Source organism: Rana temporaria, chromosome 8 (assembly GCF_905171775.1).
Source record: "Rana temporaria chromosome 8, aRanTem1.1, whole genome shotgun sequence".
Taxonomy (NCBI): Eukaryota; Metazoa; Chordata; class Amphibia; order Anura; family Ranidae; genus Rana; species Rana temporaria.
Genome location: NC_053496.1, coordinates 145393380 through 145418412, shown reverse-complemented (window position 1 = coordinate 145418412; position 25033 = coordinate 145393380). Strand labels below are relative to the sequence as shown.

At 46.3% G+C, this 25033-nt stretch overlaps 1 protein-coding gene across 2 annotated transcripts in view; it reads left to right on the top strand.

Annotated features, from left to right (window-relative positions):
* Positions 1-25033, top strand: part of RAD9A (RAD9 checkpoint clamp component A) — a 206822-nt gene that overhangs the window by 137207 nt on the left and 44582 nt on the right. For both annotated transcript variants that reach the window (XM_040320831.1, XM_040320832.1), the window contains exon 10: positions 22275-22373. In XM_040320831.1, coding sequence (XP_040176765.1) covers positions 22275-22373 — 99 coding nt within the window. The remainder of the gene's footprint in view (positions 1-22274; positions 22374-25033) is intronic.

Here is a 25033-nt window from a genome sequence, read left to right as displayed (position 1 = left end):
TCTCTCTCCTCCTACAGTCAATACACTGCCTCCACAGGTAGAAACACCACCTTAGGGAACACTTAACCCCTAGTGATTGCCCACTAGTGTTAACCCCTTCTTTGTCAGTGACATTTATACAGTAATCAGTGGCTATTTTTAGTTCTGATCGCTGTGTAATGTCAATGGCCCCAAAAAGTTTCTGATCTGTGCCCCCCCCCCCCCATGTCAGTCATGCTAAAAATCGCAGATCGTCGCCATTACTAATAGATAATAAAAATGCCATAAATGTATGCCCTATTTTGTAGATGCTCTAACCTTTGCGCAAACCAATCCACGCTTATTGTAATTTTTTTTTTTTTTTTTTTACTAAAAATATGTAGAAGAATACATATTGGCCTAAACCAATGAAGATTTTTTTTGGGGGATATTTATTATAGCAAAAAGTAAAAATCTTATTTTTTTTTTGTTTTTGCTTTTTTCAAAATTATTGCTCCTTTTTTTGTTTTTTTTTGTTTATAGCACAAAAAAATGCACAGTTGATCAAATACCACCAAAAAAAACTATTTGTGGGGAAAAAAAAGGATATAAATTTTGTTTGGGTACAACGTTGCACGACCGCGCAATTGTCGGTTAAAGCGACGCAGTGCCGTATTGCAAAAAATGGCCTGGTCATTAAGGGGACAAATCCCTTCCGGTCCTTGAGTGGTTAATACTATTAATACTTTTGCCACCCATCAGGGTTGCCAGGCCTTCACATCACACAAAAGGTCAAGGAGGTGTCGGATAAAGATTAATTTGTTACTGGCATTACTTGTGTATCTTTCACAAAGGTTAATGGGTTTTGAATTTGTTTACATATACATTTTTCTATCAAACTGTGTGTACAAATTATTAATCATTTCTATTAAGAAGTAGCAAAATATACCGGTTTCTTGTATGACTAATTTAAAATGATAGATTTAATTGAAGTATACGGGTCATGGTTAAGTGTCAGGCATATAGTTGCATAGCGTTTTATAATTCTATGTAAACAGAATTTCGACAAAAGCCCTGGAAGCATTGGAGTAACAAAAATATAACAATATGGCTTCACCAGAGTCTCAAAGCTGTATGCTATAGCTCCAATTGACCTTCACAAACTCAGAACAGGTTTCCTTATGAACAGATCAAACGTCAATGTTAGAACACCAAAGACTCTTGTATGTGCAGAGCAGTCGGTGTTGCATTGTTTTTTTTTTTTTTACTAAAGGCAAATCCACTTTGCACTACAAGTGCATTTGGACGTGCAGTCGCTGTAGATCTGATGGGGGACATGCAAGGAATATAAACAGCATTTTGGCTTGCACATGATTTAAGGCTAAAATCAGCAGAGCTTTCCCTCATTTCAGATCTTCCCATCAGAGTGACTGGAGTTCCAAATGCACGTTCAAGTGCATTTGTAGTGCAAAGTGGATTTGCCTTTTAGTAAATCCGCCCTATTGTCTCTTCATAGGTCCAAATGCAAAACTACTGTAAGAAAACATATTTCTCTTTCCGTCCATGGATAAACACAGCTTCTTAAATCTTGGGGGTTATGTTCCTGTTCATAGGAGAGGACTAGGCAGAACATGTTTGTTAAAGGGGTGTTCCAGGCATTTTTTGTGTTTAATAAAAAGTCAGCAGCTACAAAAAGTGTAGCTGCTGGCTTTTAATAAACACACTCGCCTGCTCCACGTTCCAGCGTCGCGCCGGCCGGGGCTCCGCTCCTCGATCCACCCCCCCTGGCCGGCGTCTTCATCCTAAGTTTTGGCACCCGGCCGTGACAGCTTTCGGCTTCACGGCCGGGCACCCACTGCGCATGCGCGAGCGGCGCTGCGCTCTCTCATTGGACAGGCGATCGCATGGGACCTGTCATGTGTCCCAGGCGACCGCCTACAGCGAGGGGCTGCAGTAAGGCGATTAAGCTATTTGCCTTACCAGCCCCTCGGCGGAAGGAGTTGGTGGGACAGGAAGTCCCACTCCTCCTGAAGCCCCCACTCCCCCCCCCCCCCTCCCCCAAAAAAAATTGCATGCCAAATGTGGCATGTAAGGGGGCGAGGAGTGGGTTAAGTCTTTAAAGTTACATGTTTTAAGATAACTGAATTGAACAGCCCGCCCAGGTCATAACCCCTCACCCTGCAGCATGCAGCTCAGTTTGTTTCTGCCTAGCAGAGGAGAGGGACCTGGCTCCCGTTGGACCCAGAGTCCTGAAGACATTTTTATTTTTTATTTATTTTATTTATGTGATTCTTCTATCAACTGCCGACTGGCACTGGGTGACAGGCTGGATATTATAGATCCTTGTAGTCCCCCCATTCCGGCCATCGAGCGTGAGCAAGACCTTGGCTACGTGCTGGGTCGGCCACAACATGCTACAGGGGTGGCCGGTGAGCATATGCTCCGGGGTCCATATATGACTGGGCTGCTGCTGTCTCACTCACAGTGGACCGGGCCGACAGCTACTCCGTTCCACTCGGTTGTAGGCCTGTCAGGGATGCACCAGTTTGTCCTCACAAGGATGGGTAAGTACGGTTCCTCCTGCCTCGACAGGATGGAACAGCTGGGCATTCCCAGGATTAAGGGGTTCTGCTGTCCTCCCTTTCCCTGCTCTGTCACCCTTCCCTGTGGGGGGACTCCAGGTCCCGGTTGGGGACTGTGGGGTGTAGGGGTCCGCTTTCTGGGAGGGGTGGTCTGTCTCCTAGGAAGTCTCTGCCACAGCCTTCTCGTCCACATCCCGATGCTCGGGCGCCATTTTTTGCAGTGCCGACGCCATTTTTAGGTGCCTGCTTTCTCTATTGAAATTTCTATTGGTGGGCATTTTGCCGTGGCCGCGCTGTGAGGCAGGTCGGCATTGCGGGCTGCCATTTTCTTGTGGTCCGCGCCCTTTTCCCTGAGGCATTTTGAAGGGGATTTGGCCTCTAGCACTGGCTTCCTGAACGACGCGCAGCACAATTCACCACAGTTTTCCCCAGTCACACGCTGTGTACAGGAGGAAAGCGGGCATCCCTGAGGGTTGTCGGTGGATAGTTATGGAGTCAGTACCTGGCCTTTCTTCCCCAAACATGCCAGAGGCAACAACCGGTGCCCCTGCACCTGCGGTTCCCATGGATACTTTGTCGACAGTCCTGGAATCCTTTGTTGCTAGGGTGTAAGTGGCGTGTGGGGGGGAGGGGGGTTAAAAAGCGCTCCCTCCCCCCGCCATCTTCTGAGGAATGCTTTGACTCTGATTCGGGCCTGGCTGCGGTTCTGGTATGTCAGAGGATGCGGACCAGGACCTCCCTGGGAGGACCCCTCGTCCGGGTCAGCGCAAGACAGGGCACTTGTGAGTGCACTTATTACTGCTGTGAGGGACTCTCTCAAGCTGGAGGATACAGCTGAGACTTCCACAGAGGGGTCTGTCTCTCTTTTTTGGGTCACACAAATCGAACTGCTCTGTGAAAGTTTTTCCTTATGTTACTTTCTTTGATATGTTCATAGATAAGGAATGGGAACGGCCGCAGAAGTCCTTTGTGGTCCCTCAGCGCATGGCAGTCCGTTATCCTTTTGAGGAGAGCCTTTTGAAAAAATGGACCTCTCTTCTGGTCGTGGATGCCCCGGTCTCTTTAAATAAAGTAACCACTCTCCCGGTGGAAGGGACCCCTGCTTTTAAGGACCCTACTGATAGGAGGTCCGAAGCGGTGACCCGTTCCATGTTCACCATGCTGGGGTCTGCGTTGCGGCCTATCTTGGCTGCAACTTTGGTGTCTCAGACACGTACTGAATGGGCAAAGATTTTGCGCTAGACGGAGGAGCATCAGCTCCCCCCTGAGTGTGTAAGGCTGGCCGACCAGTTGGTACATGGCCTTGTGTATGTCTGTGATGCCACTCTGGATGCAACTTCCTTGATCTCCAGAGCCTCTGTATTGGTGGTGGTATTGCGCCGCCTGATTTGACTGACATGCTCGTCCGCTGACCAAGCTTCCAAGAAAGCTTTGGCTGATTTACCCTTCAAAGGTCGGAGGCTTTTTTGTACCTCGCTGGCTGACATTAAGGATGTCACTGGAGGTAAGCGCACTCTTCTCAGTCCACTAAGGGAAAGATGCCGCGCCGTAATCCGGGGCCCTCCTATTCCGTGCAGAAGCGGTATTTTTGTCAGTCTGGGTCAGCCGGCAGATCCTCCCAGACTGACAAAGCTCCAGCTGGGGGACAGAAGCGTCCCTGGGTATGCAAGCCAAACAAGCCTGCTACCGCATGAAATTTTCCTCCTGTCCGACTTAAGGGTGGGGGGACGGCTTCGCGGGTTTGCAGCTCGGTGGATCTCCCTGCTCTCCGACCAGTGGGTCTGCAAGGTGGTCACTTTGGGGTACAAGATCGAGTTTTTCTTTTCCGTCAAACAGATTCTTTCCCTCAAATCTTCCTCTCCTTCCGGCTCGTCGGTCTGCCTTATTGGGAGCAGTACAGGACTTACTCAGGTGCGGGGTAATTTTACCTGTGCCACTGGAGGAAAGGTTTCAGGGATTCTATTCAAATCTGTACTCCATACGAATCCCGCCTGCCGATCAATGTACTAGAAGTTCGAGCGATCAGGCTTTGCCTCTCCTCGTGGTCGCAGAGGCTACAAGGAGGTCCAATCAGGATCCAGACGGACAATGCCAAGGCGATGGCTTATGTCAACCATCAGGGGGGAACACGGAGCTCGGCTGCGGCGTCGGAGGTCGCTCGCATCCTGTGATGGGCGGAAAGGAGCATGATGACTCTCAGCCGTTTACATTCCAGGTGTAGAAAACTGGCAGGCGGACTACCTACAGTTGTGTTCAAAATTATTCAACCCCCCAATGCTGTAAAGGGTTTTAGGGAATTTAGTGTACATTTGTAGTTGTATTCAGAATGAAATCCTACAAGGACTTCTTAAAGAACCATATGCAACTAAAATGACATCAATTGGTTTTGTAATACAGTAGTCAATGTTTATTTTGTGAATTCTTCATTTACACAATTAATCAACCCCTTAAAGACTACCACTCTGAAGAACAGAGGTTCATTGAAGGGTTTTCAATCAGGTATTGAAAACACCTGTGGATGTCAGGGAGCAGCAATAAAGCCTAATAAGCACCAATTGGGCAGCTTTAAAATGACTGCGATACTCAGCTCCTTCTAGACATTTACTGGTGTGGTTACAAACATGGTGAAGTCAAGAGAATGGTCCAGGAAGACAAGAGAAGAGGTTATTACTCTTCACAGGAAGGGCAATGGCTATAAGAAGATTGCAAAGATGTTAAACATACCAAGAGACACCATAGGAAGCATCATTCGCAAATTCAAGGCAAAGGGCACTGTTGAAACGCTACCTGGTCGTGGCAGAAAGAAGATGCTGACTTAGACTGCTGTGCGCTACCTGAAGCGTAGAGTGGAGAAAAATCCCTGTGTGACTGCTGAGGAACTGAGAAAAGATTTGTCAGATGTGGGTACTGAAGTTTCTGCTCAGACAATACGGCACACACTGCGTAATGAAGGCCTCCATGCCAGAACTCCCAGGCGCACCCCCTTGCTGTCTCCAAAGAATAAGAAGAGTCGACTGCAGTATGCCAAAAGTCATGTGGACAAACCACAGAAGTTTTGGGATTGTGTTCTGTGGACTGATTAAACAAAATTGAAGCATACTTATTTAAAAAAAAAAAATACAGAAACAAATAAACTTTATTTTTTTAAAAAAAATTCTGACTTTTTTTTTTTTTGTTGCACAAAAAATAGAGGTGATCAAATACCACCAAAAGAAAGCTCTATTTGTGGGAACAAAATGATAAAAAAAAATTGTTTTGGGTACAGTGTAGCATGACCGAGCAATTGTCATTCAAATTGCGACCTCGCTGAAAATTGGCTTGGGCAGGAAAGTGCGTAAATGCCTGGTATTGAAGTGGTTAAGCAACCCCTGTAAGTGTAGGCTTTCATGGACCTGCTCCCTGTGGTGGCATCATCCTGTAGCTCAGCTGCTATTGCACTGAATGGCGCTCACTTATTGTGACTTATAGGAACATTGCTCAACCCCTGGACTGACCCCATCCTGAAAAAGGAACGTAACCTTATAAAAAGTAATAACAAAGGCATCTTTCACGGTTCAAGTTTTATTTAGCCAAACTTTATAGCACATAGACCTAAAAAGACAAACACTGAAAACACAATACAGAATGTTAAACAATACCAAAATGTGCATAACACTAAACCCCTAATTCCAAGTAGCACCTCATTAATGCTTGCACAGTAAAAACAAAAACTTGATCAGTAAAGTTACTAACTTCTTTATTGTGACTGTCATTAACCACTTTAGCCCCGGAAGGATTTACCTTTGACCAGAGCACTTTTTACAATTTGGCACTGCATGGTCATGCAAAATGTCCATTCCCCACACAAATTGGAGCTTTCTTTTGGTGGTATTTGATCACCTCTAGGATTTTTTTTCTTTTTGCGATCTAAACAAATCTTGACCTTAGGGTTATATTGTCACCTACAGGAGAGGACTAGGCAGAACATGTAAAAACAACAAACTGCACAGTACTGCCCAGGGGGTGGTCCTACTGGCTATAACCCCTCACACTGCATCCAGCAGCTCAGTCAGTTTTTTTTTCTACCTAGTGTAGAAGGACCTGGCTCCTGGTGGGGACCATTGGTCCTGGAGATTTTTTTCTGCTTTTTGGTTCCTGTGATCTTCTATCAACAGCCTGGCTGGGTGACAGGCTGGATAATATAGATCCTGGTAGTCTCCCCAGCCCGGCCATCGAGCGTGAGCAGACCTTAGGTACGTGCTGGGTCGCCCACGACATAGCCCCGTCTGATCCAGGGGTGGCCGGCGAGCTATATGCTCTGGGGGACACGAATGACGGGGCTACCGCTGTCCGTGTCAGTGTGCCGTGGCCGACAGCCACCCCGTACCGCTTGGGTAATGGGTCTGTCCGCGGAATGCGTCGAGCAGTGCCCACAGGAGTGGCAAGTATGGTTCCGCCTGTCTCGAGGTCGAATTGTGGGTCTCTGATTCTCCTTCTCTCTCCATCCTTTCCCTCCTCACCATGCTTGGGCTGCTGCGCGACTGAACGGAGGTCTTCCGGGGGGTCCGTGATTGGTGAGGGGGCTGTGTTGGGGGTTCGTTTTCTCCCCTATTTTTGGGCATAGTGGGGTGTTTTGGTGTGCACATTGTGAGAGGCCACAGCAGGATATCTTAACCACTTCCATACCGGGCACTTACGCACCTTTCTGCCCAAGCCAATTTTCAGCTTTCAGCGCTGTCGTAATTTGAATGACAATTGCGCGGTCATGCTACACTGTACCCAAACAATTTTTTTATCATTTTATTCCCACAAATATAGCTTTCTTTTGGTGGTATTTGATCACCTCTGCGATTTTTTTTTTTTTTGCGCAACAACTAAAAAAAGACCGAAAAATTTGAAAAAAATAAAGTTTTTATTTTTTTTTCGTTATTTTTTTGTAAAGTACGCTTTCTTCTTTGATTACGGGCACCGATGGGGCGGCACTGATGGGCACTCATGGGCGGCACTGATGGGCACTCATGGGCGGCACTGATGGGCACTCATGGGCGGCACTGATGGGCACTCATGGGCGGCACTGGGCACTCATGGGTGGCACTGATGGGCACTCATGAGCGGCACTGATGGGTTCCTTATGGGTGGCACTGATGGACACTGAGGGGATTACTGGGCATCACTTGTTTATTCCAGTGCCTGTGTTGCCAGTCAGTGCCCATTTGTGGGCACTGATTGGCATCTTTCTAATATATATATATATATATATATATATATATATATATATATATATATATATATATATAAATATAAATATAAATATAAATATAAATATAAATATAAATATAAATATAAATATACATTTTTTTTTTTTTTTTTTTTTTTTTTTTTTTTTTTACTGCCCCCTTCCCTGGTGGTCCAGGGGGGGAATCCGAGGGGGGACTGCGCTGATAAACAATCAGCGCGAACCCTCCTCTACTCGGCTCCGTCAGACGCGAGTGAGGAAGAGCCATCAACGGCTCTTCCTGTTTACATCGTGATCAGCCATGATTGGACACAGCTGATCACGTGGTAAAGAGCCTCCGCCGGAGGCTCTTTACCGAGATCGGAGATGCAGGGTGTCCAGACTGACACCCCGCATCACCGATTGCCGCGCTGCGCGCCCCCACGGGCATCAATAGACGTCCAGTCAGGATTTCGCAACCACTTCCCGGACGTCAATTGTCTATTGACCGGGCGGGAAGTGGTTAATCAAATTCCTCGGAGGTCAGCAACAATGTTTGGACCATGAATGAGAGAAGAACGATCTAAGTGCTCTCTGTATGATACAAAAAAGGGAAGAGATCACGCTAAATAAATGATAAGTGAACATAAATAGTGACAAAAGTTCAAATAAGTGGTCAGTCCCGCCACAAAGGCAAGTAAATCAATTCTCCCAAGTGATGAACTCAATCCACAAAAGAAAGTGCTTGACAGAAAAGATCCTCCACCAACGATATAAAAGCCTCTTACCAGATGGAATTGATCTCCAGATTATAAGAGATCAGATGGCGCATGGTAAGAGACATGGATGGATACTATCCCATAAACAGCAACAGCGATGGAATCTTGGTAACTGTGTCTTTACAGGTATATGCTCTCGATATGTCATCCGTGGGTATATAAAGACAGAAAGGACTCACATAGCGTAAAACTGTCTTGTTTAATGATAAATAAAAGCGAAAATGCACTTACATAGCACAGCAGGTAAGAAGCATGTGAAAGTAAGCCGGCCAGCTCGATACACAGCCCGTATCCGGGTAGAAGATGCGCGGTGACGTCAGAACGCTGCCTCCCTACGTTTCGTCCCTACGTTTATCTCTGTATGATAAAGCTAAAATGTATTTAAAATGTAACACAGGCTACTCACCTTAGCCATGGGGAAAAAAACGGCAGCATATAAATACAAACAGCGTTTTTGTTTCCAAAGGATGGCAGCGAGCGACGTCCAAAACGCTCCTCCCCCATACGCGTTACGTTTCCACAAATTTCCTCAGCGGGGCGGCATGGCTATTGAAGGACAGGTGCTAAGGGACAGAGACCTGTCGGATTCGGTAATCTCCACCCTGCTGAGTGCACGGAAGTAATCTTCTTGGAAGATTTATCATTGCACGTGGAAGGCCTACATCTCTGTGTGAGGAAATGGGGTGGCGTCCCCGTACGTATTAGATTTCCAGGATTCTGCTGTTTTTGCAGCGGGGGAGTGGATCAGAAACTTGCCTTAAGCACCATTAAGGGGCAGATTTCAGCCTTGGCTGTCTTCTTCTTCTTTTTTCTTTTTTTTTCACCCTTGGCTCATTCACTGGTGAGTACATTTGTGCAAGGGGTTCGACATGTGGCCCCTCCGCTGGGATTTGAATCTGGAGCTCTCGGTACTTCAAAAAACGCAGTTTGAAAACATTAGGGAGATCCCCCTTATAACACTCTCTCTCGGAAGGTAGCCTTTCTCTCTCGGAAGGTAGCCTTTCTGGTGGCTATTACATCTGCCAGGAGGGTTTCTGAGTTGGCAGCCTTGTCTTGCAAGTCTCCCTACCTGATACTCCACAGGGATAAGGTGGTGCTACACCCGCAGCCTTTATTTCTTCCTACGGTTGTTTTGGCGTTTCATCTAAATGAGGACATTGTGCTTCCATCCTTGTGTCCTCAACCGTCGCATCCCAAGGAGGTTGCTTTGCATTTCTTGGACGTGGTCCGGGCTCTACGGGTGTATCTGCCTGCTACGACTCTGTTTCGGAGGACGGACTCACGGTTTGTGTCGGTAACTGGTCCAAAGAAGGGCCTTGAGGTCTTGTCGGCCACCATTTCACAGTGGATTAGACAGGTCGTGATCCAGGCTTAAAGGCGGGCGCCTCCTTTTCCTGTCACTGCGCATTCGACCAGGGCAATTGGTGCCTCCTGAGCTTTCCGACACCAAACGTCTGTTTCCCAGATGTGTAAGGCGGCGACCTGGTCGTCTGTTCACACCTTCACAAAATTTTACAAGGTTGATGTGAGTGCATCTGGGGATGCTTGTTTTTGCACGCAAAAATAGAATTCAATATTTTTAACTTATTGGTATAATAAATATCCCCAAAAAAGATATACATTTTCTTTTTTCCTCAGTTTAGGCCGATACGTATTCTACCTATTTTTGGTCAAAAAATCGCAATAAGCGTTTATCGATTGGTTTGTGCAAAATTTATAGCGTTTACAAAATAGGGGAATTTTTTTTTACTAGTAACGGCGGCGATCAGCAATTTTTTTTATTTATTTTTTGTGACTGCGACATTATGGCGGAAACATCGGACACTTTTGACACACATTTTTGGGACCATTGTCATTTTCACAGCGAAAAGTGCTATAAAAATGTTTACTGTGAAAATAGCAGTGAAGGGGTTAACCACTAGGGGGTGCTAAAGGGTGAAGTGTGCCCTAAGGGAGTGATTCTTACTGTAGGGGGGCGTGGCCATATGAGTGACGTCACTGATCATCGTTCCCTATATCAGGGAACAGACAATCAGTGTCGTGGCCACACAGAAGAACGGGGAAGGTGTGTGTACGTGGCTGGACTCTTAAAGGCAACGTGCAGGTACGTACCTGTGCCCAGCCGTGCCATTCTGCCGACGTATATCAGCATGAAGTGGTCCTTCAGTGGTTAAGGTTTCAACTCCTCCATTGAGGAGCTCTGGTTGTTATGGGTGAATATTTTTTTGCTTGCTGTTTCCACCCCTTGTGTGTGTTTTTTTTTTTTTTTTTTTTTTTACACTGCTTGGAGACGTTCCTAAGGTCAAGATTTAAAGGAGTTCTCTGACCTAAAAGTTTTAACCCCCGCTGTGCCCGGGCTGTAAAAAAATAGAAAATAAACTGTCACTTACCTGCCTACGATCCCCCGTTGTTCCGATATCGCCGTCCCGTTCTCCGGTCCCGGTCTCTTCCACTTCCTGGGGGTCGGTGACTCATAGTGCGCTCAGCCTATCAGTGGCCGCGACGGGACATTGCTGCGGCCGCTGATAGGCTGAGCGCACTATGAGTCACCGACACACAGGAAGCGGAAGGGGCCCGGGACCGGAGAACGGGACGGCGATATCGTTACAACGGGGGATCGTAGGCAGGTAAGTGACAGTTTATTTTCTATTTTTTTACAGCCCGGGCACAGCGGGGGTTAAAACTTTTAGGTCAGAGAACTCCTTTAAGTTGCTGTGTCTGTCAATGAGCGAAAGAGAAAATAGGATTTTTTTTACTCACCGTAAAATCCTTTTCTCTGAAGCTCATTGATGGACACAGCACCCACCCCCTCTTTTTTATGTTTGTTCTGCTTTTTAATGAACTGAGCTGCTGGATGCAGTGTGAGGGGTTATAGCCAGTAGGACCGCCCCCTGGTCAGTACTGTGCAGTTTTTCCATGTTCTGCCTAGTCCTCTCCTGAAGGTGGTGATATAACCCTGAGGTCAAGATTTAAGTTGCTGTGTCCGTCGAACTTCAGAGAAAAGTACAAAAATACTATTTTCTACTTTTTGTTATAAAACAAAAAAATCCAATAAACTCAATTTTAAACTCAAAATGTACTCAACCAAATGTCTACAATTGAGGGGGAAATTGGGACTTTAAATGATGCACATCAAGATGTGCACCCATCTCGGATACAGATATATGAAAGAGGGAAATTGGGACTTTAAAGGGGTTGTAAAGGATTTTTTTTTTCCTAAATAGCTTCCTTTACCTTAGTGCAGTCCTCCTTCACTTACCTCATCCTTTGATTTTGTTTTTAAATGTCCTTATTTCTTCTGAGAAATCCTCACTTCCTGTTCTTCTGTCTGTAACTACACACCGTAATGCAAGGCTTTCTCCCTGGTGAGGAGAAAGCCTCTTGAGGGGGGAGGGGGCGAGCAGGAGTGTCAGGATGACCACAAACACACAACTCCTTTCTCTGCAAAGTAGAGAGCGTCCTGACTTGCCTGCTCGCCCCCTCCCCCCTCAAGAGGTTTTCTCCACACCAGGGAGAAAGCCTCGCATTACGGTGTGTAGTTACAGACAGAAGAACAGGAAGTGAATCTCTTTAAATAAGGGCATTGACCAGTGGAGGTTGGATGTATAAAAAATGTATTCACATTGAAGATATTATAAATTATGTAGCAATTTTGGAATAACAAGTAAATAAGTGAAAATTATTGATTTCATTGGTATATACATACACTTAAGGCATGAATTAAAAAAAATAATCATAATAGCATGTTGGCTTCATGAATTGTAAAATGGTTTCATAAATGACTGTTCTATGAATTTATACTGAACAATACAGACAAATTTCTATGAATTTATACTGAACAGTCATTTATGAAACCATTTTACAATCCATGTCACGAAGCCAACATATGCTATTATGATTTTTTTTTTTTTTTTTTTAATTAATGCCTTAAGTGTATGTATATTCCAATGACATCAATAATTTTCACTTATTTTTTTATTTCATAATTGCTACATATTTACAATATGAGAATGAGAATAAATGTTTTTTATACATCTAACCTCCACTGGTCAATGCCCTCATTTAAAGTCCCAATTTCCCTCTTTCATACATCAACCAAATGACTTGGCTAAAAAAAAATTCAATAAGCATATATTTTTTGGTTTGCGCAAAAGTCATAGCGTCTACGAACTATGGTACGTTTACTGGAATTTATGCAACTTTTGGTTTGACTGCCTATCACTTCTTGAGGTGCTAAAATGGCAGGGCAGTACAAAACCCCTCCAAATTACCCTATTTTGGAAAGTACCGTATTTATTGCGGTATAACGCGCTCCCGCGGATACCGCGCACCCCTAATGTTGCGCCGAATCCTGTGGGGGAAAAAAAGTTTTTTTTGTACTTAGTTTTGGTGTCTTGCGCGGCGGCCTCGTCGGGTCCGTCTGCGGCTTCGGGTGTCCTCTTCGTCGGGTACGGGTCCTTCTGCGGCTTCCGGGGGTCCTCTTCGTCGGGTCCGGCGTCCTTCTGCGGCGTCCTCCCTGCTCGTTTCCTGCGCGGAGTTTGAATACTGCGCCGACATATACCGAGCGTAGTACACTCGTGTATCGTCGGGCAGGCTCGGCAACTCTCGCGCTGACGTCCTGTACGCTCAGGACGTCAGCGCGAGAAGTGCCGAGACTGCCCGAAGATACACGAGTGTACTGCGCTCGATATATGCCGGCGCAGTATTCAAACTTGTGACGGGAAAGCGGGTATCGGCGTATACCGCGCACCCACGATTTTGCCCTGATTTTCAGGGCAAAATAGTGCGCGGTATACGCCGATAAATACGGTAGATACCCTAAGGAATTTGCCGAGAGAGGCATTTTGCGCTCATTAAATATTGAAGTGATTGAAAAATGACAAAAATGTACACAAAGTTGAAATCCTATAATATTCACACATGCCATAGGTATATGTGGAATTGCACCCCAAAATACATTCTGCGGCTTCTCCTGAGTACGGGAATACCACATGTGAGACTTTATGGAAGCCTTGCCACGTACAGGACTCCGAAAACCAATCTGTCTTCAGGATTTTTATGGGCGTACATTTTTGAAGGCAGGCAGACGGCGTGAGACGCAGGCAGGGAGGCAGGCGACGTGAGACGTAGGGAGGCAGACGGCGTGAGACGCACGCAGGCAGATGGCATGAGAGAGACGGGCAGGTAGAGAGCGAGAGACCGGCAGAGACAGACGCGCAGTGAGAGACAGGCGCGCAGAGAGAGACCGAGACACACAGACAGAGAGAGGGGAGTTCATAGTTAAAGCACATTGCTCTCTTCTCTCACAGAATGGCTGAAATAGTTAATACTACTTGTTTCTCATGCATTGTGGGCATTTGAGGGGGTCTCCTGAGGTTATCTTTAAAAAACGCTTCTAACCTCAAATGCTCATAACTGCTGCTCAACTCGCATAAACTCGGTATGTAAAAGCTGTAAAATGGATGGTTTTCACTGTCTATCAGCTGTCAGTTTCCAGCATTCAGAAGAGGTTTTCAACTGCCCTGTGTACATGAGGCCTAGACGTGATTTCTTATTCGAAGTATCTTACCAGGGTAGGGAGTGACAAAAATCTGACTTGTATTATTCTTAGCATAGACTTCTGGGAAAATCAGTGAGTCAATCACACAAGCAGGAAATTGTTTCTAGGGGGTGTTCTGTAAGCATTCTGTGTACAAAACACCTCTAGGTAGCCATATTGCATTACATTTATAGACAATTACAGCAGCTGCCGATTGAAAAGGAAAGGTAATTTTTAACCAGTTCCCGACCCCCGCATGTACATATACGTCCACAATATGGCACGTACAGGCACATGGGCGTACAGGTACGTCCTCGCCTATTAGCGGGTGGGGGGTCCGATCGGGACCCCCCCCCGCTACATGCGGAGGTCGGGTCCGCTCGGGGAGCGATCCGGGACCACGGCGCGGCTATTTGTTTATAGCCGCTCCGTCGCGATCGCTCCCCGGAGCTGAAGAACTGGGAGAGCCGTGTGTAAACACGGCTTCCCCGTGCTTCACTGTGTCGGCGCATCGATCGCGTCATTCCCTTTATAGGGAAGACACGATCGATGACGTCATTCCTACAGCCACACCCCCCAACAGTTGTAAACACATACTAGGTGCACCCTAACTCCTACAGCGCCCCCTGTGGTTAACTCCCAAACTGCAACTGTCATTTTCACAATAAAGAATGCAATTTAAATGCATTTTTTGCTGTGAAAATGACAATGGTCCCAAAAATGTGTCAAAATTGTCCGAAGTGTCCGCCATAATGTCGCAGTCACGAAAAAAATCGCTGATCGCCGCCATTAGTAGTAAAAAAAATTTTTTTATAAAAATGCAATAAAACTATCCCCTATTTTGTAAACGCTATAAATTTTGCGCAAACCAATCGATAAACGCTTATTGCGATTTTTTTTTTTTACTAAAAATAGGTAGAAGAATACGTATCGGCCTAAACTGAGGAAAAAAAATGTTTTTATATATGTTTTTGGGGGATATTTATTACAGCAAAAAGTAAAAAATATTGCATTTTTTTCAAAATTGTCGCTCTATTTTTGTTTATAGCGCAAAAAATAAAAACCGCAGAGGTGATCAAATACCACCAAAAGAAAGCTCTATTTGTGGGGAAAAAAGGACGCCAATTTTGTTTGAGAGCCACGTCGCACGACCGCGCAATTGTCTGTTAAAGCGACACAGTCCCGAACTGTAAAAACCCCTTGGGTCTTTAGGCAGCAATATGGTCCGGGGCTTAAGTGGTTAATAATATTCCATTACAATATAACTTACTGCAATCGTGTGTATGTGTGTGTGTGTGTATGTGTATATATATATATATATATATATATATATATATATATATATATATATATATATATATATATATATATTTTTTTTTTTTTAATATGCTGTTTTTTCCCCCCATGAAAGTGGAGTTAACCCTTTGGAAGCTGGGTTCCACCAAAACGTGGAATCTGCTTATCTGACTCCTCCCCCCTCCAGTGCCACATTTGGCACCTTTCAGGGGGAGCAGGTACCTGTTTTTGACAGGTACCAGTCACCACTTCTGGGAGATTGCGCCACAGCACGATCACTTGAACGTTCAGCCCCCCTCCTCCTCCCCCTGCCCCATTCAGAAAGCACAGCAAGCTTCACATATACGCAGTAGGAAACCAGCTTTGAAGCCGCAAGGCTTTACTGCCGGTTTCCCTTGCAGACCATGGTGGCAGCAGTAGCACCCGAGAGCCGATAAAAACATTGCCTGGGGTCCTGACATCGCTGGATGCCAGGACAATATGTCCTAATATTAAAAGTCTGCAGCTACAGTATGTGTAGCTGCTGACTTTAAATTTTTTGCGGGGGGAGTGGAACTCTGCTTTTAAGCTGCGTAGGGGTATTTCTTGATCATACATCACGGGACACAGAGCCTTAATTGCTTAATGGGTTATGTAGTCACCACAGGTGATTGGACACTGGCAAACCCAATTACATTTTTTAGAGTTTCTCCCCTATATAACTCCTCCCAAATGGAGAGTACCTCAGTTTTTCCGCCAGTGTTAAGGTGGTTGTTCACGTTCAACATGTGCTAAGAAGAAAAATGCTCCATTCCTCGGGCTGATATCAAAGGCCTAAGATAGTTGGTACCCGGGCCTCGTGTTAAGAAGAAATTTAGGTTTGCCTGTAATGTCTCTGCGGAGGTCCAGAGTTTGGTGTACTAATACATACGTGACACGAAAAGTTTCTGGCAGGGTCTTCTACAGGTCCAGGTATGAGGTTTTCTCTAATAAAACCCTATGTAAACCTGAAGGTTGGCACAACTTGCCCGCCGTGATGGGTGAAAGCTGGAACTACTTTGCTTGCTTTCCTGCGGCGTGGATCAGGTAAGAGGAAGATAATTTTTTATATTGTATGTATTATCTTCCTGGAGTAGGACGTCTTTCCTGGTTTTCACCACTGGAGGGAGTAAGTGCAACCTGGTGTTTTCTTGCATATCCTTCCAGGATATACATGCTCAGTGAAGTCTGTCATAACGCCACTCCCCACCTTCCGCTGCAGGCTCTGCCACGATATGCATGCAGGAGTCCCCAGATGCCCCCCAGTAACTCTCCCCTGCTTCCTTGTCTCCTATAGGCCGCCATGCGCCGGAAACGATTGTTTGTGCGCCGGATGCGATCGTTTGCAGAAACGATCGTTCTTGCCAGAAATGATCGTTTGATAGGTGGAGACATGTATAGGGGAGGGCCCAAAGTGGTTGCAGTGTCCGTGCGCAATGCAGGACACCTGTGTGCAGGCACCAAGAGGCTGGTTCAAAAGCCCAGCATGCCAGAGCCTTCTGTAAGCAGCATGGACACAGAGCTGTGGGCTGTAGGCATCTCTGTGGATTGAACCAGGCAAACCTAAGACTCCTACTCGGCATCAGGTTGTGCAGCAAGCTGATATGTTTTGTGTATTGTAAGACTATAGCACAACAGTGATTGCATTTATATATTGTGGATAGTACCTTTTGCTTTGCAGTAAGGACTGTCTCCTAGAAGAGGGTCTAGGGCAAATAAAAAAGGCACCAGAAAATCCCCACATACGGCTAAGGATTCTGAGCTTGCCTGCAGTTTACCATCCCCCTCTGTTAGCCTAATAGCTGCCTCACAGGATGAGCCCCTGTCTGGTTTTGCAGCTTCTCCTATGGCAGCTCCTGTATATGTCACTGAGGGCGCTTTAAAGGTGGCTATGGATGGCCTGGAAGGAAGGATTGCTAATATCGCAACCTCCTTGAGAAATAGTAGAAAACTCTCATTAGAATAGCTTTCTGGGGGGTGAAAAATCCCTCTCGAAATGAGGATCATGTGCAGTCTGAAGACTCGGAGGATGAGAGGTTTCCTGCGACTTCTCAGTCGCTAAAGATGCAGGTGCGATATTATGCAGAGATGGTGCGCGCCACCTACAAATTGCATCCTGTTGAAGCTTCTAGGCCCTCTGTTTCCTCTTTGGGATCTCGGAAGTCCCCACAGGCTGCATGCTCCTTTCCAGTTCATCCCTTGCTGGATAAACTGATGTATGGTGACTTGGTTCACCCAGACAAACTATTGTCTCCTAAGCAGTTTTCCCTCCTTTATCCTATGCAGGAAGGTTTCACCAAGAAATGGGGGATACCTGCTATTGATGCAGCTATTTCTTGTGCAAACAAAAGCCTGACCTGTCCTATAGACAACGTGCAGGGTTTCAGGGATCCAACTGATAAAAAGCTGGAATCCCTATTAAAAGCCTCCTCTGCCATGGCTGTTGCAGCCATTGGTGTATGTCAGTTCCTCAAGGAACAAATGAAGCAGATGATAAACCTCAATCTCCTCAGAAGGGAGGAGGTTAATGAGGACCTTCCTAAGGCCTTGTGTTTTGCGATTGATGCGATTATGGACTCTGTTCAACAGGCATCTCGCTTAAATCTCCTACAGGTACACATGCGTAGGTCCCTTTGGTTAAAACATTGGGAGGCCGAAGCTTCCTGCAAGAAATGCTTGGCAGCGTTCCCCTTTGGGGGTGAGTGCCTGTTTGAAAATGACCTGGATAAATACATCCAAAAGATTACCGGTGGCAAGTCTACCCTATTGCCGGTTAAAAGAAGTAAGCATCCCTCATTTAAACATACTCTTTCTCCAGCCCCTGGAGCCTCAGTCTCCAGGCAGTGGTGATGGCTGCCCAGTCTAACACTGAGGGAAAAGCCCAGAGCCAAGCCCAAGGGCAAAAAAGAACTTGGGGGTCCAAAGTCTAAACAGACCCCTAGAACTTTTCTATGAAGGCATACCCCCCCTCAGCCGAGTGGGGGGGGGAATCTGCTGCTTTTCGCAAACGCCTGGTGGGACGAGATTTATGACAAGTGGGTCACCTCCACAGTGTCCTCTGGCTACAAACTGGAATTCAGAGAACTTCCGCCACCCCGTTTTCTGAGATCAAGAATTGCCAAAGATCCAGAAAAAAGAAGGCCTCTACTGCTGGCCTTGGAACACCTGTTGTCCCAAGAGGTAATCTTGGAATTGGCCCCAGAGGATCAGGGGTCAGGATTCTATTCAAACCTGTTTACGGTTCCAAAACCAAACGGGGATGTCAGACCTATTCTAGATCTAGAGTCTGAATCAGTTTCTGAACATTCGCTCCTTCCGCATGTAGTCTATTCGTTCAGTTTCCACCCTTCAGGGAGGAGAATTCCTGGCATCAATAGACATTGGCAAATGCAGATATGCATCTTTGATATTTCCCGCTCACCAAAGATTTCTAAGGTTTGCGGTGGATCAGCGTCACTTTTAGTTTGTGGCCCGCCCTTTCGGGCTGGCTACAGCACCTCGAGTATTCACAAAGATACCGGCCCTGGCAAGACTAATGGCACGAGTCAGCGATAACTGCCTACCTGGACGATCTGTTGATCATAGATCAGTCCGCCGGTCGCTTGGACTCCAATGTGCACAGCACAGTAGAATATTTACAGTACCTAGGCTGGGTCCTCAATTTGGAGAAATCTTCCTTGCAGCCTCAAAGAAGGCTAGAGTACTTGGGCACGATTATAGACACATCCCTAAGCAAGGTATTCCTTCCCAAGCCAAAGGCAAAAGCCATAAGAGACTTGATCCGAGTGGTAAAGGCAAAGAGAAGGCCTTTCATCCGTCTTTGCATGAGATTGTTGGGAAAGATGGTAGCCTCATTCGAGGTTGTCCCTTACGCCCAGTTTCACTCAAGATCGTTACAGGGCAGGATTCTGTCAGCTTGGAACAAGGATGTTCAGGCCCTGGATCTTCCTATGATCTTATCTCCAGGGGTTCGCCAGAGCCTTAATTGGTGGTTGCTCCCCCAAAATCTGTCGGAAGGGAAATCCTTCACTCCAGTTACCTGAAAAGTGGTAACCACAGATGCCAGCCTTCTAGGCTGGGGGGCAGTGCTAGAAGAAGCATCTGCCCAGGGAAAGTGGCCCGGGGCCCAAAAGATCCTACACATCAACATTTTGGAGATTCAGGCAATTCATTTAGCCCTCAAACTTTGGTCTTGCAGACTGCAAGGCTGGCCTGTTCAGGTTCATTCCGACAATGCTACGTCCGTAGCCTAGATCAATCACCAAGGAGGCACCCGAAGTCTGAATACCTAAAGAGGTGAATCACATCTTGGCCTGGACAGAAGGGCATATTCCTCGCCTATCTGCGGTCTTCATTCCAGGGGTAGAAAATTGGCAGGCAGATTTTTTAAGCTGCCAGCAACTGAGTCCAGGAGAATGGTGTCTACACCCCGACCTGTTTCAAATCTGTCAAATGGGGAACCCCACATGGATTTTTATACTGTTTTTTAAAAGCCAAGCTAAGCATATTTACATTTCGACTAGCTCCAAGCAAGGTGGTGATGCTCCTGTCAAATGTAACACCCACTTGAGTATATTTAAGTAACATATCTCCACCCACTGTCTTGACGTAGATCTCCAAAAATACATGTAACCTACACAGCAACTGACCCTTTGTCCCCAAAATGGCCATGTTTAAATATTAATACTACTACATAAAATAGTAGTAAATTCAAAATCTAACATAGACCCTGGTACGCAGAAGTCTTAAGGATGGCAGTAGGAAGACCTTGGATTCTTCCATTACGCCCAGACCTATTATCACAGGGTCCAATTTTACGGTTTGGCTGTTGAGACCCACATTCTGAAGAAACATGGGCTCTCAAGACCAGTTCTATCCACCCTGGTTAATTCTAGGAGGCCGGCCTCCAGGCTCATCTACTACAGAATCTGGAAGGCATATGTTTCCTGATGTGAACTCAGAAAGTGGCATCCTAGGAAGTTTGCCTTTCTTCAGTTGGGCTTAGATATGAGGTTGGCCTTGAGCACTATCAAGGGCCAAATCTCAGCTTTGTCCGTATTCTTTCAGAAATCGCTTGCATTATTCTTTAGTTGGGGCCTTTGTTCAGGGTGCACTGCGGTTAAATCCACCGATTTAAGTCTCCCATGTGCCCATGGGATTTGAATTTGGTATTGTCTGTTTTACAGAAGCTACTTTTTGAACCTATACACCAGATTTCTCTAAGTCTGTTGACACAGTTTTTTCTTGTAGCCATATCCTCGGCTATACTCTTTCGTGTAAAGAACCGTATATGATTATTCATGAAGACGGGGTGGTGCTACGGCCTCACCCTAATTTCTTACCTAAGGTGGTTTCAGGTTTTCCTCTGAACCAAGATGTGGTCCTACAGTCTTTTTTTTTTTTCCAAATCCGCAGTCTGCGGAGGAAGAGAGTCTACACTCTCTAGATGTTGTAAGAGCAATAAAGGTTTATCTGCAATCTACGGCTCAGATAAGGAAGACTGATTGTCTGTTCATTCTGCCACAAGGCCCAAAGAAGGGCCAGGCAGCGTCAAGATCTACTATTGCAAGGTGGATTTGACAAGTCATTATTCAGGCCTATGATTTAGAAAAAAAGATCCTTCCTTTTCAGGTGAAGGTGCACTCGACTAGAGCAGTTGGTGCTTCATGGGCAGTGCATCACCAGGCCTTCATGGCTCAGATCTGTAAGGCTGCTACTTGGTCTTCGGTCCATACATTAACCAAATTCTTTCAGGTAGATGTAAGAGGTTACGAGGATGCCGCCTGCAGGCAGCAGTATAAATCCTCTGGCTCGATAGTGGTCTTTTTCAGATCTGTGTCTCCCTCCCCTCTAATTTTAGCATTGCTATGGGACATCCCATTAAGTAATTAAGGCTCTGTGTCCCATGATGTATGATCAAGATTATAGGATTTTTTAATACAGCTTACCTGTAAAATCCTTTTCTTGGAAATGCATTACGGGACACAGAGCTCCCACCCCTCTTCGGAGTTGACCTGGAACACTTATTGCTTTGCTACAAAACTGAGGTACTTTCCATTTGGGAGGAGTTATATAGGGGAGGAACTCAATTTTAATTGGGCTTGCCAGTGTCCAATCACCTGTGGTGACTACATAACCCATTAAGTAATTAAGGCTCTATGTCCCATGATGTATTTCCAAGAAAAGGATTTTACAGGTTAACTGTATTAAAAAAATCCTATTTTTACTGTCGGGGCGATAAGGATGTGGAACTCGCTGGATGGTCTTTATTCAACCTTACCAACTATGAAACTATTGTGTCCACTGATGCCAATGCAAGAGTTATTTATTACTTCCACTAGCACCAATGCTGAGGGCTGTTGTATTCTGTCTTCAGTGTGCATTGCAATACACTGCAAAAAAAGAAACTGGACTGAAATTTTGGCCATTGAGGTGTGTTTCCTAACTTCATTACACAAAATGTGTTCCTATTGTGCGGCCCTCTGAAAATTTCAAGTGCCACACTAGGGTAACTTTTTCAAGTTGACCACCACTGCTGTGTCTTTTGCCAGTTACTTTATTTACACCGATTTTTTTTTAAAATTTCCTCAGATTTTGCTGAATTTGACAATGTTGACAAAATACATGTACTGTCAAATATACATTACTTTGAGTTGGTGTCATTCTCACTAAGTAGTATATTCTGAGAAAGGCATTTGAATGCATTCTATAATTTGTAAGGTTGTGAATGTGTCAGATATGAATAACAAAAGAAAGGTAATCTTGTCTAAGTCTGGTTTTGCGTTTGGGTGGACATGGGTAGCCTGCCATTCGATTAGCGATTACTTTAATGCATGTTATGTGTTTTGAGCAATAAATCCGGCAATGACCACTTTTTAACATATACTTTTTTTAAACGTGTATCACAGTCCAGCAGTATTTAGCGTGGATGACACAGTCCTTGATGTACATTTTGTCCTCGCCACCTTATCGGATACAGATCATGGCTTACAGTCTCTTAACCAAAGGTAAATGTTTCTCTCTGTCATAAATCTGCATTTTTTTTTTTTTTTAATAAAGACTTTATTGCTATATGTAAACAAGGCACATTAAAGCAGAACTCTGGGCAAAAACTTGTTTCCATTTTTGGGACCATTCACATTAATACAGCGAACAATCCCCTATTTTGTAGCCACTATAACTTTTGCGCAAACCAATCGCTATACGCTTATTACGTTTTTTTTTTTTTTTTTTACCAAAAATATGTAGAATATATTGGCCTAAACTGAGAATTTTTTTAATTTTTTTTAATTGGATATTTATTATAGCAAAAAGTAAAAAATATTGTGTTATCGCTCTTTTTTTTGTTTATAGCGCAAAAAATAAAAACCGCAGAGGTGATCAAATACCACCAAAGAAAGCTCTATTTGTGGGAAAAAAAGAACGTAAATTTTGTTTTGGAGGCACGTCGCACAGCCGTGCAATTTTAATTTAAAGCGACGCAGTGCTGAAAGCTGAAATTTTGCCTGGGCAGGAAGGGGGTATATGTGCCCAGTAAGCAAGTGGTTAAAATGCTTTGTATTTATAAGGCTGTAACCTATCATACCGTGTGTTGTGTATGGCTTGCTGGTTACAGAATGAGGGGTGTGATTTATGTTGAAGTGGGTGAGTTCGGGGGCGTGGCCTGGGGAGCAATGGAGTAGGTCGCAACTAGAGAGAGCTCCGCTTGCCCAGTATCCTGAAACAAATATCCTACCTTTATCCAATGCATCTGATGCCATCACTTGCACCCGGGGACTTGTGCTGCCTCATCTGCTACCCCTGATGCCTGCTGGACTGACGGAACGCTGTCTGGGGCCGGCGTGGACAGATTCTCTGGTCTGGGATCTGCCCTGGGAAAGACTGCGGCTTCGGCCTAGAAACCTCCGGCGGCCATCTTGGTCCCCCCGGCGGCGGCCTCCAGCTACCATCTCTGCTCCCCCTGGCACCTCAGCACTCCATCGCCTCCTGCTTTAGTGACCGGACAGCCTGGGGACACCGCCACACCACTAATACACCCTGACTTTGCTGCAGGGCAGGCCGCGATCTCGGCCTGGGACTCGTGTCGGCGACCATCTTGCTCCTCCCGACGGAGGCCTACAACTCACACTCCAGCTTCCCCTGTCGCCTCAGCACTCCAACACATCCTGCAGCGGAGACCGGACGACCTGGGGACATTGCAGAGGTACACCTCCACCCGGTACTTGCCGCGGGACGGGCCGTGTTTTTGGCCTGGTTCCCGGGTCGGCGGCCATCTTGGTCCACCCAGCGGCAGTCTCCGGCACACTCATCTGCTTTCCCTGGTACCTCAGCTGTCCGCCCTCTCCGGTGGTGACGGTCAGGGGGGCCCGGGGACTCCGCCGGGCCACGAGCCTACCCTGCCTCAGGCCGGACGGCTGCGGCCTACTGCCCAAAACCGCGGCCATTTTTCTCCACCCGGGACAGCCTGGGCGAGCTTTTCTGCCCCCTCTGACTGCCCAGGGGCACATCACCCCTTGATACGGCCGCTGATCTGTGTGGGGCCACGGAGGTATACTATACAAGCCCCGCAATTGCCCTGGGGCACGGTTAGAGGATCAGACCTTTGCTCCAGAGTAGCGGCCATTTAACACCACTCAGTGACCGCCTGGTCAACCTCCAGAGCAGTAAGGGAACATGTCTCCGCCGAAAAGGACCTCTGGGGCGGTGGAGAAGCTGGCAAAATACCACCATCAGGATCAGGAGCCGCAGGCCAAAGTTCGAGACGCCACGTGCTCGGCGACGGTCCAACAGGGCGCGGACACAGCTAGGGTCCTGGACACCATTGCGTCGCTGCAGGGGACACTTGCCGCCAAAATAGATGAGGTCAAGATTGACATCTCCCTCCTGCGCCAGGACTTATCTAAGGTAAAAGACCGAGTCACTGAGGCCGAGACGCGCATCAGAGTGGTATAGGATATCCTGAACCACACTACAGAGGACCTGCAACATCAGATCCGCCAGCTACACGCTCACCAGGACGACATGGAAAACCGTCTGAGACGCTGCAACCTCAGGTTCATCGGTATACCTGAAAGGGCTGAAGGTACTAACCCAGCTGAATTCTTGGAATCCCTTCTGATCCAACATTTTGGGAGAGAAGCCTTTTCTGCTATGTTTGCAGTGGAGAGGGCGCACCGCATCCCAGGTAAACCTCCGCCTGCGGGAGCCCCCCCCCCCCCAGGACCTTTATAGCCAACTTTCTTAATTTCAGAGACCGAGATAAAATCCTTCGGTTGTCTAGAGAGAAAGGTAACATCGCTCTGGGAAACGGCCACGTCGCGGTGTTCCCCCGACTTCTCTAATGAAGTCCAAAGAAAGAGAGGGCACAGTTCCAGGATGTGAAGCGTCGGCTTAGGGTGATACACCTTAAATATGCTATGTCGTTCCTGGCCCGATTGTGAGTGGAGGAGGATGGCAGAGCCATATTTTTTGAAGACCCGAAAGCGGCAGCGCAATGGCTAGATCAACGAGGATGCCCAGATGGCTGAAAACCTGCATGGCCTTGTGATGTGAGTACTGTTGTCATTGCCAGATGATGGCGGGCCTCACTCTGTTTCTCAATGTCCCCTTTGTTGTGGGGAGTAATTTCATCTCACTACTTTTTGTTTATCTGCACACAATTTCCCTA